At 34.0% G+C, this 20521-nt stretch overlaps 1 protein-coding gene across 1 annotated transcript in view; it reads right to left on the bottom strand.

Moving 5' to 3' along the window:
* Positions 1 to 8898: 8898 nt before the first annotated feature.
* The window catches only part of Ggamma30a (G protein gamma subunit 30A), a 29947-nt gene continuing 18324 nt past the window's right edge, over positions 8899 to 20521 (bottom strand). Inside the window, exon 3 of the mRNA XM_064039828.1 lies at positions 8899 to 11470. Coding sequence (XP_063895898.1) covers positions 11365 to 11470 — 106 coding nt within the window. The 3' untranslated portion in view covers positions 8899 to 11364. The remainder of the gene's footprint in view (positions 11471 to 20521) is intronic.

Genomic DNA, 20521 nt, shown 5'->3' on the forward strand with positions numbered 1-20521 from the left:
ATGTCCAAAGGTTAATCTTTATTGTTTCTCAATATGTGCAATTCTCCCAGAGCCAGTTTGTCATGAGGTTTGTTAAACAGCTTCCTTTGGCTGAGATCGCATATAGCGACCCCATCTTAAGATAAAATAAATTAAATGAAAGAAGGAAAAATTAAGGAGCTCCTTTAAAAAGCATGAAATAAAATTAAATTATAAATTTAAAAACCCCGACCCAAAAAGTACGCAATAATTATGACAAAAGGTTAAAACGCTAAACCCTATAAAAGCAAAAATAACTTTTAACACTACGTAAACTAAATTTTGACGTGTCGGGGGACCGCTTTTTACCTTCATAAATACTTACATAAATCAAATGATACCTACCTAATTACAACATTCGTTTAAAAAAAACACATATCTAAAGTAATGAATTAGAGCGGTCCCCCGACACGACAAAATTTAGTTTACGTAGTGTTAAAAGTTATTTTTTGCTTTTTATAGGGTTTAGCGTTTTTAACCTTTTGTCATAATTATTGCGTACTTTTTTTGGGTCGGGGGTTTTTTTTATAAATAAGGGAATTTCAGAAAACCAATGTATTTTGACAAAATGAGATCACTCATAAAGTAAGTAACGTTACGTTAAGTTTTACAATCCTTAACACATTACCTGGTAATTTTCTAAAGGTTTTCTTGAAACTACTTTTCAAACTACCTCATACCAGTATAAATACTTAAAAAAACTCCAGTAAATAATGACCAACAGTTCATTTAGCTCATTATCATCCGCAATAGGTGCGTCGTTAGCAACCCCCCGCCGCAAACCGCAGTCGCCACAGGTATGCCACCATGAAACCACAGCTATAGCTATACAGCTTATGGGTATAATCTGCCCATTATTGTATATTAAACCAGTTATAGTACAAGCATGGTTTTTGGCAATCAGATTTTTGCAATAATGATAATTTTCCGTAAATATTTTGATAAAGTTGAAGGCCATTTTCATCAAGAGCATATCTTTTATCGTTTTTCTTAAAACAATTGCTTATTATGAATTGAACGCGATAATTCATATTCCCAGTTTTTTAAGTTCATGTTGTTCACTTGTTTTATAATCATAGTTGTGTAATGTGATTATGTATAAAATCAATAAATGAGATATAATGATAATGGGTAATAAGTAATAACAGTTTTCTTCACTTAATATGTATATTCTTTGCTGTCTCAAAGTAGTAGGTAACCTGTAGTTTTCAATCGTCGACTTCTTCTGATCACTCCATAATCTAGTATTTACAACTAAATGATAGGCCAAACTGTTTACATTTCAGAGCCAACCTTGTCACAGCCTAAAAAAAGTCCCCACTTCAGCCTCACTTCCCGCTTAACTTTTGGCCGTTTGACAAACAAATTATGAGCACATCTATAGTCTGTGGGCAGTTGAACTGTGCAATAAACTCTGGGTTGGTGTGTTTGTGGTCTCGCTGGAAATTCCCGCGCAAACTCATCTGTGAAGTGTGCCATTTGAGTTACCGGGGTAACGGCGGACGCAAGTCAGAAGAAATTAGAGAAAAAAAATATAAAAAAAAAATTACATCACCATTTTTTCTGTTGGTATATGATGCTCCTTTTCAGTGAATCTTTAGGACGAGATAAAAAACAGATCACCTCAAACGACAATTAAAATTAATTATAGATTATTGGAACTTTTTATTTTAGTTTTGTTATCTATATCCAATAATTTTGCAACAGTCGAAATGTAAAAACAAGAGTAAAATCACAGAAACGCAAGGTTAAATAAAATCAATTACTAGCTTAACGCAGCGGTTTCAGCCTTCCTATGCAAAAGATTTTTTCACTTTCAGCTTTAGTCGGTTACTTACTTGTAAAGTAAACTTTTTGGAATCGTGCAACTAGTGTGTCGTTTCACAAGAGCCTGCAAAGGCCTATTTGAAATATAAACAGTGACTTTAATCATATTAATATTTCTTTAGCCCGTTACCGCTTATGACTCGCATAGCACGGCTACATCGACAACTCAGAGGTCCCGAGTACTCTTCGTTAATTAGACTCCTGTGTAAATTTGCACAGCCGATTCCACTTAATAATGACTGTTAGTTTAAAAAAAAAGTTATTTTGGGAAAAAAAACTTTTTTATGAACGATTTATACGGTAGGTATTTTCGGGTTTCTTTCCTGCTTGGAGAGAGGTGGGGAGGAGTAGCTAGAAGTTTTATAGATATCTAGCTTCCATCTATGGCTTTACCCGCATCCTGAGGGAACTACTTCACGTATAAAGATCACGAATCACGGATAAAGTAACCTTTATTTTATTCTGATTATAACTGAAATACAGCAAATCGATCCAGAAGATTTCTCGTGATGGCCTAACAAACATAAATTCACCCACATATAAATCCATTAATCTTCTTTTTTTTTTTAAATTCGGCATTAATAATATTACGTGGATATTTTTACCTACCCGATTGCCTAACAAAGGGTGCATCACCAAAAGGCAAAATACTACAAGCAATAGACAACAAGCAGACTAATATGAAACATAATTTCAAACTAAAACTAAAATTTACGTTATTAATTCACAAAACACCATTTAGAATGGAAAATAATTCCAAAACCCACTCCTACTGCATCAGACTAATTGGATGCACTTAAATTTTGTTTAATTTGAATAAAAGAGAAACTCCACTGCAAATTATCTGAATGGATAGACGAGTGTTTGTAATTAAAAGTTAAGTACGTAATTTATTTTAATTTGCTAATTGTGTTTCTAGTGTTCTTTTTTTACTCGACTGCCAAAAGGGTTAGGCTTTTAACCAACTTCCCAAAATGGAGAAAGTTCTCAATTCTATACTGTTTCATCCTTCCAATCTAGAGATATTTTATAACAAAGTCTTAATTTTTGACGCTATAATTTAAGGTTAGATTTAGTCTCAGTTTACACTGCTATTGCTTCATCTACCTTGTCCAAAATATATTGGTATCGGCTTCTAGTCTTACCGGATACAACTGAGCATCACTGCTTTACATAGCGTTTGGTTGTGTAATAAACCTATGAACGGATTTTGATGTACCTTTACAGCCGTAAACAGCCTTTACATTTATATTCTGGTGTGGGAAATAGTTCTCACGGGACGCGACTGAAACGCCTAGAAACAGCTGGTACATTTATATACCAAGAATACTATTGTTTAAAATACCAAGAATCCCACATCTACAAATACAACTTCAGAGAACTTATTATCTCTCAAATCCGAACGTGAAATTCCGAGTATGCTTAGTGTACGTTCAACTTAGAGTATATAACCGACTGGATCAGCCACGGGAACAAATCTCTATACTCAGGCCTGCCAATTCAAAGTAACAAAAAATAACAACAATGAGCTGTTGCTCATGCATTTTCGATCACATTGTTACAAGCATCATATCAGCCGAAAGACGTCCTCTGTAGGACAGAGGCCCCTCCCAAGGTTCTCCACTTTGCTCGATCTTCAGCAACCCACATCCACTGTTTCACAGATCCAGATTGCATGTTAAAGACGCACATAAGCATAATATGAACTTTATATACGAGTATGATGGTACTCTCGCTTCGTTTTCGGATGGGAAGGTACAACAATATCGCGTGTCCTGCTTCTTACATGCTCTAACCCGTTCACCGTCAAAGATTCGGAGTCGCTCGACTTGGCTGGGTACCAACACTGTGTTCTACGATATATCTACATACATATAATATGTTGGAACAATAGCCCAGGTATATGAAATACTTGTGTCTTTAGTTCGGGGTTGGAGGCTAAATAATGGGATGGTTTTGGTTTCTGTTTACTGGATAATCTGTTACGTTTTGTGTTCAAGTCATGTTTAAACTTTTTCTTCACTGTTATAATGTGTGCTATTGAATGTAATTTAGTATTATAGAAATTGAACGTGGGTTATTAATCCTTCTTTCTGTTTCTTTATAAAAAAAAAAAAAAAACTTTTTTCATATAATTCTATAAAAGTCGTACTACATATCTTTTTGAGAACTGTCTACTCCTCCGTATATTGGAATCCCCGTAAGTCATTTCTTACGGGGATTCTAATCTAAGAACACTAACGAGAAGATATATGAAGTTATACATAAAGCATGTTGAAGTTTTACACTCATTTTGAGCACACTGCAGATAATTTACACGTCACAAAATTGTATATTTTCATGAAGCCGTAAATCTCTAGCCTGGTCCTTACTACATCACAGCAGCACTATATAATCCTTTTTCTTTTTCGCTCAAACAAGTTTCAATCAAAAGTCTGACAAAATCCGAACCCAGACAAAGACGTACTCAGACTACTTTTGCCCGGATAAAATGCATGTCGCCACCCGGTGCAATGCCGGCCGTAGTGTCTCGTAAAACTGGATAAAACCGGATTTCACGGGTAGTAACTGGGTAGTAGGGATCACCAGTGGCTTTGATCTACCTATATTTTTAGGTGTAAAAGAGAAGCGCTTGGATGGTTTCCTTGTATGAAGATATCCTCTATTTTCGGAATCTGTGAGACTCAATTTTAGAATATTTTCCAAGAGACTTTAGATGGGTTGTAAACTATTTTGAAAGCTAGACTTTTCAGCTATTTTCGTTTTCATCTTCCATTTTTTGTACACTAGAATATACTTTGCCGAACTTTATGTTATTTTTGTGCAATACATCCACTACCCTACCTTAGCTGACAATTATTCTACTCAGCATAAGGGATAGATATCAAACAAATGAAAAATCTGTTTTTTTTTAATTATTTATAAATCAATAACACAGCATTGTCCTTCAAATAGTATCATCATACAACACACGTTAACCACCCGTAACCCTCTAAAACTTAATGAAACCCGATATATCCAGTTATAACCGGTTAACGGTCGTGTAATGGCGGCTTCGGGAGATCATTACGTGACCTCCTGTGTACATAATGTTAACAAATTGCCTGCAGCTTGGATAAATATGCAGCTTGTTTAAGTTAATTTTAAAGTTATGGCGGACACGGCTTGGCTGGACGCCAGGTTGATGTGTTTTTTGGGCGGCAAAAGGGTTGAAAATAAGAGTTGGGATTTTTTTGGATTTTCATTTTTTCTTGTATTTTTTGTATATTTTGAGGAGTGGTGATTTCATAAACTCTTTTTCAATTGCATGTCTAAATTGTGTTGTTTCGTGAATGTATCATGTTTTTTTAATAGTGATCTGAAGTGGCAGCCAGGACCCATAAAATTGACTTTCAACCCATAAACCATACCCACAAACCCACTTTACTTTCCATACCATTCACTTTCGAAACACGGAGGAATTCGATGTGACATTTATAATTACCCCAACCCATCCATTAACCAACCGCTTCAAGTGTTATGCTTAACCTTATGATCTGTGCGTTACTTTGCTATGAGCTAACCAACCCCAAACTAGAGATATTCACCTAATGTTCATTACATCTTAAGTAATTGCAAAAATTTACTAATGGATGTCTAAGTACGGCCCTTAAAATTTAACATAAACCAGCTTAACGTCCATTATCTTAAAATCATCAAATCTTTTATATTCAGTCACAAACATTTTTAATTGCGAATCGTGAATTTAAATCTGTATATAATTACTGCTATATAGGGCAGTACGATAAAATTTTAGTACCTATAAAGTGACTGCGTAAATTGACATCAAAAAGACATTCTAAGTGTAATTATCTTGATATTAGATACGCCCGATATTGAAAATTTAGTGGGCACATTATTAGGTATATATGGATGCTGTAGAAGCAATTAAAACTGGCTGTTGTCCACGATTTCATTCGCGTATTAAGAGGACTGCTAGTTGTACTCGGATATAGCGTTTCTCAATAACTGTTTTTTTTTAACTATACTTAAACAAATTCTCCAGATTTATGATATCACTGGCTTCGCCTATGTTCATTCTAGTACCACCAAGAATATTTGTAAAGTTTCATGGTGATCGGTTAAGTAGTTTTAGCGTGAAAGCGTAGCAAACAAATGGACTTTCGCATTAATAATATTTGCCTTTTCCCAATTACGTTTGTCGGTTTCCAGTGAGGAGTTTCAATGTTTTACAAGGAGTGACTTCCTATCTGACCTCCTCAACCCAGTTACCCGGGCAAGCCAATACCCCTTGCTAAGACTGGTGTCAGACATACTGGCTTCTGACTACCCATAACGACTGCCAAAGCTTTATAATATTCCTCTGTCATGTACACATATTATTTTCTTTGTTCACAATAAAACAAAGCTCGGTACAATAAAACGGTCGGAAAGCTAACATTAGTCACAATTTAATGAAACACACAAAATCCATTAAACACGTTGCACGGGTAGAAAGTTTGTTACTGTATTGTGTAACTTTTAATTAGTATATATTGGATATTTCCTATTGGCTTTAATACATTGATGAAATATTATAAATCTGTGTTGTGCCTTTGTTTAGCTGTTTTGTTATAGTTAATCTATAAACCTGTTGGACTTGTGAGCTTAGCTGTGTTTGTCGAAGTATTTTTGAATAACAGAAAATAGCTCTAGTAGACCTGAATAGAAGGCTCTTATATTTGTATTCTAATTATCTTTTGTGAGATTAAACGATTGTCAGGTTCGCTAATCTATACCTACTAGAATACTATACCTACTTAGATACTCTCCACTTATAGATAGGTGTAACCATAACACCAAAAAGAAGACATACCTATTGATAAATTTATCACATGAAAAAAATAATAAGCAAGTCTTTTTATAAGAACACCTACAACAAAATCAATTCTACTAAATTCTCCACAAATATTCCAAAATCCTCTTATTGTTCGTAACCAAATTAGAAATCAATTGAAAAACGAGAATAGAATAGAAATAGAACAAAAAGCCAAATTGGTTCTAAATAAAAATAGCTCAAGTACCTATCATTGTTTGCTCCTAAGAATACCAGCACACTGCAAACTTTTAGTCGGCCGATAGTTTGTTTGGGCTAATAAATCAGTATGAAGATGAAATGGTAGTACGCACATTACTAAGATCAGGTATTTAGCCAGCGTAAGAACGACTGAAAACTTGGATTGGAATCAAGTTATTCTTTCAAACCGCGGCCCTGGTACATAAAGGGCTTAAGAAAGAAAATGATGGGTTTTAGTCAGTAACAGACTGACACTTCCTCACGCTGCTAACCCACAGCGATTTGTCGATTTCCCATAAAAAAAAATATTCTTGAATCCACTTCCCAAAAAGGAGGAGGTTCTCAATTCGTCGGGATCTTTTTTTTATGTATGTTCACAGATTACTCGAAGATACCAGACCTTACAGTCGGTTTCGAAATAAACTTTGGTACATCAATTAGACACTGCCTTCTAGGCCGATGCACCCTAGAATAGTTTTTTTTTGCTTTACAGTGTTTTTGGGAGTCGGTTTTATTTTTATAAAAAGTTCTTTATTAAAAAACAAATACCAACCATCGGGTCAACTGTCGGCCGACTGTTTTGTCTCCAGTGCGCGGATCTAAGGGATTGTTCACACCAAACGTATTGTCCGCCGCTGACTGTGAGTATACTCACAGTCGGCCTCAGTGTGAACGTCGACTCAATCTGCAGTACGCGTACTCACCAAGCCGACAATAGGCTATAGCGTACGATGCGCTACATGTATGAACAAAAGAATACGCTCGTGTAGGTTCACACTAGATGCGTACGCTGAGCGGCCGACTATTCTACACATAAAAGAGCTCAGTATTTGAAGTTGCGGCGGAGCGGCGGTGCGTACGCGGCGGAGCGGCGCTATTCGGCAACTGCGTCCGCGTAGCCAATCCGCGTCCGCCGTGCATAGTCGCGTAGTAAAATAATCGGCTACTGAGAGTCAGCTACAACAGACGACGTAACAGCGTATAGTCGGTTCGGTGTGAACGACAATTTCAATATATATGGAAAAGCAATAAACTGCGTAACGCGCGCTCACAGTCAGCGGCGGACAATACGTTTGGTGTGAACGATGCCTAAGAATATTGAATTGTTTGCCCCCGAATGCTTATTGTTTTCGTGTCGACGGCTGCCGAGGAAAAACATATTTATTTCAGTTTATTTTTCACTTAGAACGCAAATAAGCTTTTGTTGGACAACAACGAAGTTAATTTGTAATTTGACTTTATTGGTTGTGTATTGTTTTTCAAGATTATTTCTGAATCGATGTTGTTTAGATTCATAGTGATTTGTTTATTTTAAGGCTGTACTTTTTTAATTTTTAAATTTGCTCTATCACAATACATGATTCTAAAACAAACAAAAATTATGAATTGAAATTGTAATATGTATTGAAATAAAAAGTAAGCACATTTCGAAAGATTTTCATTGATTCTGTCTGCCAGTCTTCCACATAAGTTCCTCCACTTACACTTTATAGTTTTATTGTCTTTAACCAGTCCAAAATTGCAAGACATAAGCAGTTACCAGTCATTGTGGAGATCAATGGGGGAGGCCTATGTTCAGTAGCGATTTGGCTGGGTTGATGAAGAAATATAAAATTAAGATTAGGGCAGGACAACCGAATTTTTGCCGTAATACGTTTTGGATGTGAGCAGAATTTTGTGGCATATTTTATGCGTATATGATACTTACCTATATTTGTTGGATACTTACACGAGCTAACACCTGGATGTTGGCTATTATTGTCGCTAATACTTACGATGACAATGTATACTTCCAAAATTCTCCTTCTGTCTGGTAATTAGTTCTGCCTGATATTTTAGTCCAAGAACCCTTTTTTATCTCACATTTGTAATTATAAGGTAATGACATTTTATATACTTTCCTCTTATTTGAATAAGAGCAGGCTATTGACAAAATATTTAATTTAATTGTATCTATACTTCAGGGAAATAACTAAGAGTCGAAATCAAACTTCAGATTACAGATTTTCATTTATTTCAGTGATTACTGATTACATAATTAATAATAACATACGATACCTTAGAGCTATTGATTCTAAAAAAATCATTTCCAATATCACCCTTACCTAGTTAATAACGGATAAATCCATTAAAAATTACAGTTTATTACTTCTTATTATTAATAAATCAAAAGAAGGTAAGTCAAGTGAAATATTTTAGACGTTTTAACGACTAATACGTCGGTGTTAAGTTTTATTATGACAGAAAGTTGGTAAGTCAATAACTTCAGGACTGAGGTCCGTGAAAATCTTTGGTTCAATAACACAGCATAACAAGGAAATAAAATTATTATTAAAAAAACATAAAATAATCAAAAGAGTATTCCCTTGAAAATTCGCCGACGCTAACATATCAAACACCGCGAACAGAATTTGCCACCATTTTATATAAGTTCCCTTATCATTCACTAAATTTAATTTTAAACAGTTTATTATTAATCTAAGGTTAAAATCTCTGAATTGCATTTTTTATTATACTGATTAACAAACAACTGTTGATTTTTCATGTTACTTAACTAACTCTACTTTACTTACTAAAGATTCTAAGTTTTTTTTTTAATAACTATTTTTATGCCTAAAGGATAGTTGAACTTATGTTTGTAAGAACTGAAGTATGAGGAGCAGAAATGGAGTACCATGATAATGTAGATATAGAAAAAAAAGTACGTATAAAGAATTGACATAGGTTCCGTACACAATGTAGTAGAGAAAAGCTGTGATAGTTGGAAAAAACAATCGGCATGATTTTAAAGTAGGTGTAACTTTTTTTCTTTGAGTAAAGATGAACGTGTATCTAGCGACGAATCATCTAAATAAATCAAGAATCATTTCACAGCCAGAATGATTTTCCATACACCGTGTCTAGATATGGTAGAGGAAGTTTTTAAATTTTTTAAAGAGTTTTTTTTTAAGTTTAAAGTTAGATTTAATTTTTTTAATCTATAATTATCTACAGTGCGTAAGTTTAAATTTTTCTATTTTAATCAAAAAATTAGGATTTAATTCAATACGTTTAATTGGAATGTAAGATAAGTAGCGCTACTCGGACTGGATGCGGCCAAAATTGTTCCGTCTCCAATTGGAATTGTTCAACAAACAATTTTGGGGGACAGTCGCAGAAATCTTAGATTACGAATTTAGAAGAATTTTACATGGAAACTACGTATCGCTTTATAAGTAAACTTTCAATGACTTAGGTAGAATTCCGTCGGTTTTAATTTTGAATTATACTAAGCTAAATGAGTGCTAGATCTTTTTAAATTTTATTTTGATAGTTTGATTTTAAATACTTAGTTTTAATATGTTTATAGGTGTTGGGGATGAAATCATAGATGTTAGAGAGCGGGAAAATAATGATAGATTTTGCTTAGTAGCGATTATATTTAAGAGAACAGGAGAGTAGAAGATAGCTAACAGCTAGAAGCAACTAGATCAATGGCACTGTGGAATGTACCGTGTTTATAAAAAAGTATCCTAACCAGCTTAACAATTAAGTTTCAAACAAGATTATGTTGCATTACTCTTAAATTTACATTTTTTTTTCATCATCTCTACCTTTTTTTAATCATTTAACTTTATTCATCCTACATTCCCTTTATTGCCAATATTTTAACATCTCTAATCCGTGATTCAGCGAATATGTATTAAGTTGTGATTTGCGATTATCCCTATAGTTTAACATTATATTTTATTAAATACGAAGATTCGTGAGCTCGGAGAATCTTCACATTTAACTTTAATTTTAACGTCTAAAGTTGTGGCAAAGTCTGTTGTGAACCGGCCGCGGGCGATCGGTTCTCCGGTTTTACAGAATCCATCCCAAATCCATACAAACAGATGAAAAAGGAAGTTGCTTATATTCGTATGGAACTGCATGGGTTCTTTACAAAATATTCTAAACAATTTTCAAGGTAATACTCGTCAAGTTTCACTTCAAATAAATTATATTCGGTTGTCAACGTTCAATTATGATTAGCTTACTTTCCACATTACAATTTGTTTATCTCATTCATTTAACTTTTCCCATTAACCCCTACCGATATTATCGTGTCCGAACATTCTATTACTAGAAATACAAAATTTAACGTATTTACAACCATTTTTAAAACTTTATTTTTTAACAAAAACATTCATAAGTACATCCTTGCTTCTCGCACAGTCTAAATGTACATTCTTTACATTAGAATTATAAGGGACTAGATTCGTTTGGGAACAAAAACTACGTAAACAAAATAATAATGAAATTAATGTAACGTTCAACGTTTGCTACGTCTGGTGGTTATTCTACATCTTTATATTGTCTGGCAGTTTTCTTTACCATCTGTTGATGTTGATCGCCGGTCGAGTGTACCAGACTCGGAGCCATACTCTTAAACTGAATATTTTAGAATTTTGGTGATATTTTTACTTATGTTATAAGTATGATTACATAATGATGCACTTCCCTTTTTCGGCCCAAGGGTTATTTTTCTTGTCGGGAGCGTGTATGAGTGGATCATTCTTTTCATTCTCCTCCACATACTCCCGCATCCTGTAACAAAAGGGAATTATTACAAATGGAGGGAAAAATTTCGAACATTTTCTTTGGCAACATTATTTTTGGCGATTCATGCGGGTTTGCTTTTACGTATGTTAATACTGTTTTAGCTTTGTTTCCTTTGAGTGAATTTCTCGTATTATTCTGTTATATTTTTATAAAGAACTTAGATATTTTAGGTTTCTGATATAAACGATAGTTTTTCTTAGGTATTGAATTCTGTTACAGTGAAATTTCATCGGTGTGCTTCAATGTTACTCAAACACATGTTTATTTTGATCTATTCACTGCAGAAACCAGTAGGTAATAATTTGGTGTGAATATTTATAAAATTTCCACGAAATTGCAACCTTCCTTAACAAATGCTAACTGACCACTGGCACCGAGGCGTATACTTTGGTGGAATCTCGCCATTACTATCACAAAACTTAACACAGTATAATATACACCAGTAAAATAGGGAAGGGACTCGATACATCCATGTCATGGTGATAAATCATGGATGACATGACAACAGTTGACCTTATCGTCTTACATAAACCCTGATGGTACTTTATGACACTGATCCTGTGAATCGCATCAAAATTTTGTTGCGTTTAAGGGATCGCTTTAATATTTTGCCATACATCTTTATCATACGCTATTTTGCCCTGGTTGAAGCTTGCAATTATTTCTTATATTTCATCCATCTTATCTCTGCCTGGATCCTTTCTCACTGAAATTCACAGAGTTGCCCGTTACATCCATCACCTTTTATCACGAAATTAGTTCAATATATAAAAAGCGGGAACTTAAAATAGTCATCTTAGCATACTCAAACGATTAGTCAAGGTAATCGCAGTAGAATAAGTGATTTTATCACCGTGGAGCTGAGTTGAAAAAGTAGGTATTCACACAAAAGAGTAAAAAGAGCATGAGGCTCCTTTTACTTTCCTTTTACAAAATTAAAATACCAATAATATCAGAAGCTATTCGAATTCAAATGAGCATAAAAGCATTTTATATCTGCACCCTTATAAGCCACTTGAGTTCAATTTTAGTTCCGTAATGGAACAAACTCTTAACGAAATCAATTAATAGTAGAACTTTAATTAAAGGAATACCGTCTGCAAAGTTTTCAATGGAGATTCTCTTCGATTACGTTTCGGCACGGAGTAAGGAAAGAGGAGAGGAGATGCCATAATGCAGGTAGGTCAGGTGCCTTCTTGTAGGTCAAATTCTTGTAGGACATGACCAAAACGATCAGTTACGAGTGAAATATAAATAGGCTTTCGGGTGCTTTGAAACATCTGTTATAGATTTTTTTTATTACAAAAAATTATTGGTTCTAAGAAGCTGTATTAGGGCAAAACAGTAACGTTCCTCGTCCCCAGCATTTTGGCGCGTCATATTCTTAGGCGATTTTCTGTTATGCCACCTCCTCTAGTCATTTTGTTCTCCGTGCGTTTCAGGAACTTGAAGAATGTGAAGTTATAAATAACTATTGTTTTATTGCTGCAGATGAAATGAAAGTTATAGTTAAGCAGTGTGTTGCGTGGTTGAGGAGAACTTTAAGTATGAGTTTGGTTTGCAGTTATGATAGATAGATATATTCTTTATTATGCACACCAATTAAAAAAATAACAAGAACAAACAAAAATTATGGTGATTTATATTAAGATTTTTATGGGCAGTTTATGTGAAATCAAATATGGACATTAAATATGTATATTTTTCTATTATTATGTTCTGTAGTCGAATTTTAACGTTGATGATTAAGTTTAACAAAATAATAATATGTAGTTTTTGCAACTCTAGGTTATAAATAGGTAATACGTAAATATGTAAAATATAATAAAATACACATACAGTGTGCATGAATAAATTACGAAAAAAGGACTAATAATTGATTTACCGCAAGGGCCGTTTTTTTCTTAGTACATAGAGGTGCAATCTGTCTAGTTCCTAAGTCTGTAATCTGTTATCAAAGTACCTACACTGAAAGGTAAGAAAAAACCTTATTTCTCGGAACATAACCAGAAAAAAAAGTACGTAAAGATGAATAAACAAAATAAAGAGCTGAAAATACGGAATGATGATTTATTCATTCATTCAGCATTTAATAAATTTATGCGCCCGTAACGACTTCATATAGACACTTTATTGACGTAAAACGATATTTTAATGAACGTAAAAATACTTCTGTTTCTATGATGGAAGACTGGTTTTATTACCCGGGTTTACTCGCCCGGCAATAAACAATTATCTTGTATTTTATGATTATTTTAAGATCATCTAAAACTTCTAATGATTGAACGTTAATATTTGTATTTTTATGAATTTTCACCGCACTGAAATCAAGTTTTTATACTGACTTATTTTAAAACGCACATTTAGAAAAGGTAATTAAAACGTTAAGTAAAAGTCAATTTAGTTTTGCCAACCCATTTTAAATCGTATAAAATCCAATTATCTACAGAATACTAATAACCCAAAAATCCGATAATCCATAATACATATAATAACGCATAACAGATTAAATAATAACCATGCGATCCATCCAATTTTTCCGTTACTTCGATCAAGCTAATCCATTATTATAACTGAAACAACTTAATTTAAATCAATATCTGTTCAAACCATGGAGAACAAAATGACTATGGAGATGTCAGACCGCAAAATTTCCTAAGAAAGTAGCGCGCTAAAATACGGGCGTTCGAGCAACGGCTTATGTTAGTAGCTCCGTCCTTATACGCCTTCTATGGAACCCATTATTTTAAAAATTAAATCACCAATCAATCAAGAACAATCTTTGACAGATTGGTTTTGATTTGACTAGGAACCCGAACGACTCCTTAGTTCTACTAAAGTATCACGCCTACCGTACGCTTCTTGACCTACAAGAAGGCGCCTGATCTACCTGCCACATGGCATCTCCCGTATCTTTCCTTCCTCCGTGCTTCAAACCATAATATTGTGTAAAATTTTAATCGGTTCACAAATTGGATGAGCCATGATTGGTTGGATTAATCCATTTATCTGTTGTACAGATTAATTCGATTTTCTATCTGGAAACCGGCACGGTACCTTTGTGCCACTTTAATTTGGACAGAATATTGTTGCTACCGTAATTGGCAATTTACACGAGCGCCTCTTTTTTTGCCACACAGTGTAATTTCAGATGGTCGGGAATTTATTGAGCTGGTGTTTTATTTGATGCTAGTTGTGTGTAGTTCATTAGTGTTTGTTTAAGAGTACCCGCACATACCAAACTTTATATTTACTTTAAATGTATTAAATCGGCCTATAGTTTGTTAGGGCTCATAAATCGTTTACGTCAGAATGGCTGTCACTCCTCACTGATCCCCTCGAAATACGCAAAGAGAGTTGCTACCTAATTGCTACCAGCTACCATTAGTTGCTACCAATAGCTACCCTCGCGGTCTTGAAGATAATCTGTATCTAAATGTGACAGGCATTCTGATGCCAGGATGGCTTATGATGGATCAGGTATTTATTCGGTATTTAACTTCTAGATTCTAGATTTTCTTTAAAATGGTTCAATTATCGGGTCAACTATCGGTCGACTATTTATTCTGCAGTGTGTAGGTACTCTGATAATGGTATAAATTATTACAATACATGTATGTATCGAAACAATACCGGAATAGTATTGTTTACATTGCCATGTTTTGATAACTGACATTATATTGTGCAGGTTTGCCAACATAATTTATATTCAAATTCTGTGTATTCAATAGCATTTCAAATATATCTACATTAGCTGTTCCCTGCGATTTAAACGATGTCCCGGTAGAACGTTATTCCAAAAGTGGGTAGAAAGCAAAAAAGTAGCCCATGTCCTTTTTCAGACTACCAGTACCAGTAGCTAAACAATATCTCAACTTTCTGAATTTTGGCGTGTAAGTCCGATAGGCAGACAGAGATACTTTCGCATTTACAATTTTAGTGGGTTAAGGTTTGATTTCATGCCTTCATTGACAGAAAATAATTTATTCATGGTTCTTAGAAATTGACAAAAGTTTCGAAGACAGTGTTTGTCAAAAAAATCGACTAAAATCAACTACTTTCTCAAACCAAAAACCTTCGTATTGTCAAAGAGAAAAACAAAAAGATATGTGTCATCCCTCCGAGGGGGGATGATAAATTATTCACCATCCCATCCCAAGGATAGCCCTCGGGTCCAAACATTGATATTACAAGATCTGTCCGCCAAAATTATTGTTTTTCCAAAATATCATTATGTATATTTTATGTAGATTCAAATTGAAAGGTATCGGGTTCCTGAATATTGCATATTTCATGTTACCTTGCGAGATGATTTTAATATCAGCTGCTTAGGTATGCGTTCTGTCTATATAGGAAAAAGTGGATTTATGCTTCTGTAGATAAGGGTTTTTTTTTGTTGACCAGAAATCGATGCGTCAGCTACTACTAGACTTGTTCTTTATGAATGACCTTAATCCCGCTAAGTTCAATTTCTCAGTGTGTAGAAGTGTAGAAGGTGTGTGATAGATATTATAAACGGCATTACTACTACTACTAATATTATAAATTTACTCTATCTGTTGAACTTTCACGCATCATCATGGTGTGGGAATTAGGTAAGTAGTGCCTAAGACAAGGGATTTTTTAGAATCGCGGATATTAATTAGCAAGTACGTAATTTGTTTAACCTAGTGTCAAGAGAATTTCTTTGCTTGACTGATATGCCATAATGTCGTGAACCTTGATTTTTATTCATATGCCTATCCATTTTTGTCGCATTTTACTATCATTATAATGAAAGGGGCAATTTCAGTCATTGTGTACACACATGTAAATGAGACAGCCCGTGCTGGGAAAAGGCTCGGATTTAAAATTATAATGAAGATTTATTACAAGGTAATTTATCATTAATGTTTTGTTGGTTTAATCCAATATTTTAGGGAGGTTTCGTTTCAGGTTAAATTCTCTGGAGATTTGGGACCGAATAGAAGCTTAGAGTGCCGTAAAATACTTATTATTCTGTACTTGTTTAACTGAACTTCGGACTGGGCAATAGGGAGAAGTAAATCCTGGTAATACCTTTATTAAAAAACCTATTATACTGATCCCACTATAAATCAGAAAGTTTTTAGGGACCTACGTATTGTTTCATTGGAAAGAAAAGTTAACATAGAGAAAATAAATAAAGATGAGACGCTCGTTTAAATAACATAAGAGTATATAAAAATACCTATGATCTCAATATAATGCCATCTTCATCAGCCTAGCATTTTTACAATTATGCTTTTCCCTATGTAAGACTTAAGGATAAGAATAGGGATAGGATCCCTGGGGAAGGATGCAGCTTATATCATCTCTTATAGATGGAAAAGGCCATTGATTGAGGCAAGACTGGTTTTTATTGTTGATTTCAACATAATAACAGTTCATATGTGATACCAGATTTTTTATATGAGTTTAATAATACCATATACAAAATCAATTACAACGCACAATAATACCGGATATTAAAATCCATTGTGCCGATATTAGAATATAAATATTCATGATACAGAGCTATTTATCAGATAATCTGGATCCCTATATAAATCATTGATGTGCTACTCTCTGATAAAAGCATTAATATTATTATAGTAAAAATCAATAACTATTTAAAAATTCAGGTCAGTTAAATATCAACACATAGCCTAACAAACAATACCTACTACATTATCTAATTTATTCATTTCCATAATCCTACTAATATTATAAACACATGAATGCAAAAGAAGTTTTGATGAAATATAACTGTACCTATTGTAGCTTACACGTCAGAATGACACATATACTATACTTTTTATCCTAGTAAGAAAAGTAGTTCTGTTGACACAGCAAGATTTAGAAACATGAAGTATATTGCACTAACATTAATTAAATAATATCGATGTACTCTTCAAAAATTCCTATGGATATCAGATCTCTGATAATTCTTCAATTCCGCAAACCCCCGACCACCAAATTAAACACACTTTCAGAGCATAATTTTGTACCCACTTAATTACCAATTTCTTCACAAAAATTGACACACAAACGACTAATTATTATAATACGCTAATAAAATTAACTGTTGCTACCGGTAGTCGGAAGCCTGAAAAAGTCTGACAGTATTAGGTCAGAATGCCAGTCTGCTAATTGGATTGTGGAGTAACATTGAAGGCAGTCGGTACTGTGTGTAGTTAGACTATAACTTAACTGCCACGCTTTAGAGCTTGACTTGAATAATTACTGTTGAGAATGGAAATGTCGATAGTTTGGATATCGATAGGTTTAAGATTATCGAAAAACAAACAAAAAATATTTTTATGGTATTCAACCCTTTAACAGCATTTACTTTACAGGTTAAATTTTTAACAGATAACGCAACTTGATACGTTATTTCAGCGACTTTTGTTTAGATTAAAGAACATTTAAGTTTTACCTGATAAGTTTACGTTTTTACGTTTATTTGCGCTTCATTTAATTATGGTTTTACCAATAAATGAACCCCAGAAAATGCTTCAATAATAAAAACCGAATCCCTCAACATGTCTCTATAAAATAAACCTGAAAACTTTTCTCACCGTCTACCTCTCACAGCGACAATATCGACACTCCAAACTGATCGAGTACAAATAAAATGTTATCGATATCGAGTCGTTATCAGCACTATTACATGAACTGCCGGTAACTACGTATACTTTATGAGTATGGTTTATCACGTACCCTTATTGAAGAGGTACGATCAATACTATACCGAGGTGCATTGACACGAATGGTTGAAAAGTGTTGGTATGTTTGCAAACAATGGTCTAGCTTTAAGCTGCAGATGGATTGAGCGTGGGGAAGATGAAGCAGTGTATAAGCGTAAAGAACAAACAAAAAGCAATCGAATTCCTTTTCCTCCGAAACCTCCTTTTTTGGAAGTCGGTTAACAATATTTTAATAAGTATACTGATATTCTAATTTATTAGCAAGAGCGAGAAAGTAACCATTGTATCCCGAGCCTACTTCTATTCTTGCTAAGACTTTGGGTTTAAGCAACACAGCTGAAAATACTCCATCATCAAAAACATTCATCTATTTATTCGTGTTTGCAAAATCTTGAAAAACGGCCTCGAACATGAACAAAAGTAAAAAAATAACCTTTAAAAATCAATGCGCATCACTCTACTATTTTCAGTTAGCCGTCATAAACCCGCTTCTCATCTGATAATTTAATTTAGCGGAACACGAAGCACATTTTGTTCAGTAACGTTATTTTTTATTTTATGTTCGCGTCGGGTTAATTTGCGTAATTCTCCAATGAAGTCACGTATTGTAGGGGAGACAGTGAGGGATGACAGACGAGGAAAAATAACAAGCTGGGAAATATTTCCGGAGTAGCTGTTGTTTTTTGGTTGAAGATATTTTGAGGAGTTCAGGTTTTTGTGGAAATCTTCATTTAAGATTGTTTCAGTAATTGTGCCGTGTAATATGTAGTAAGAGAGTCAAAGACCGCTTTACAAAGAGAAGAAGAGATACCTTCACATAGTAAAGGTAATCTTTTGAAGTTCCAGAAACGAGGACTTATAGAAAAGATAGCAGGAAGGAAAGATATAGGTACTCTAAAAGCAAAATTAAGAATACTTCCAAGTCTAAAAGCTGGTATAAAATAAAAAAACGACTTTCCGTAACAAGAAAGAAGGGATTATAAATCTGAATATTGCATAAACAAGCAAAATAGAACACAAACTCAAAATCAATTTAAATTAACATATGCTCTAATAAAGCCTTTAAAATATCCAAAGCAACGATCTCTAATATTAACACTTAAAAGCGACAACATAATATAAACCTGAGTAACATTTCAGACTTATAATTAACTGAAATGGGTCATCAAAAATACGACTCCAAATCTGTTTTAACTGACAGCCCTACTGACAGCCCAACTGACTAGGGGAGATGGGGAGGTTTATGAGTTTCCCGAATTAGTACTAACGTGTACCGTTAACAAGAAAAAAAAAATATTTGCGGACGGTATATTCTTGACATACTTTTGTTGAATAAAAGTCGAGAATCAACCATTCTTTAGCAAAACCGGTCGTTTTTGGGGATTTTTTGACATTAATGAACTATATCAGTTATTAATTATGAATTTAGTATAGGTAAATGTAAATGATATGTGGAGGATCTAATGAATGAAGACGGAAAAAGCACGTCTCCCTTTCATTCCAAATTATAAGTTAAACATTTTCAAAAACGATCATTATAATAGACACATAAAAATATATCAATGCAACAGACCCCAACTTCAATGTCAAAAATAATCTGTGTCTTAAGAGAAAAAAGCCACTCACATTTAGAGTGACGTTGAAAAACTTGAGATAGGACCAATTACGGTTCAAGTGATACCCTCGCTGACGAGACAGGGGTCTTTGAGACCTCCCCGCAAATTAGTGTTACGTTGAAATTCAGGATTGTTTTATAGATACGATTTTATTTACTTTTGCTTCAGTTTGACAGGGAATAAAATGTTTATATTGTTGTTTAGTTCTGTGAGTTGTTTCGTTGTTTGGAGTTAGTTTTGAGTATTTGAGTGAGTGAGAATTGGTTGTAGAAAAGGCTGTGGATTTTTAAAGCATGTTGCTAAAGATAAGTCTCGTTTAAGTACACTAACTTGAAAATTGTAAACAGGCATCTTCTATAGTCCATGTTGTTTACAAAACCTGTCACTATGTTCTCGATATTATAGTGCATAAAATGCTTCTCTCAAGTAAGAAAACCGCAGGAAAAGCTAGTCATCTAAAAACCACAAGCCCCTAAAGGGATATTTCCATACTTTTATCTTTACCAACAAAGTAATCCCTCTTCTGCTTAAAAGGCGCGTTTACGAGCCAATGCACAAGGGTTGCGTTACACCTAAGCTTTTAAGACTTATAACCAAAATTGGTTACCCTAAACAAAAACAGAGTTTTCTAAATTCATCAAATAACATTTTTCAATACATGCTATATACGAAAGCATACATAGAAATCAAACTACAGTACTCAATTATAGGTA

This window comes from Helicoverpa armigera, chromosome 2 (genome assembly GCF_030705265.1).
Source record: "Helicoverpa armigera isolate CAAS_96S chromosome 2, ASM3070526v1, whole genome shotgun sequence".
Lineage (NCBI taxonomy): Eukaryota > Metazoa > Arthropoda > Insecta > Lepidoptera > Noctuidae > Helicoverpa > Helicoverpa armigera.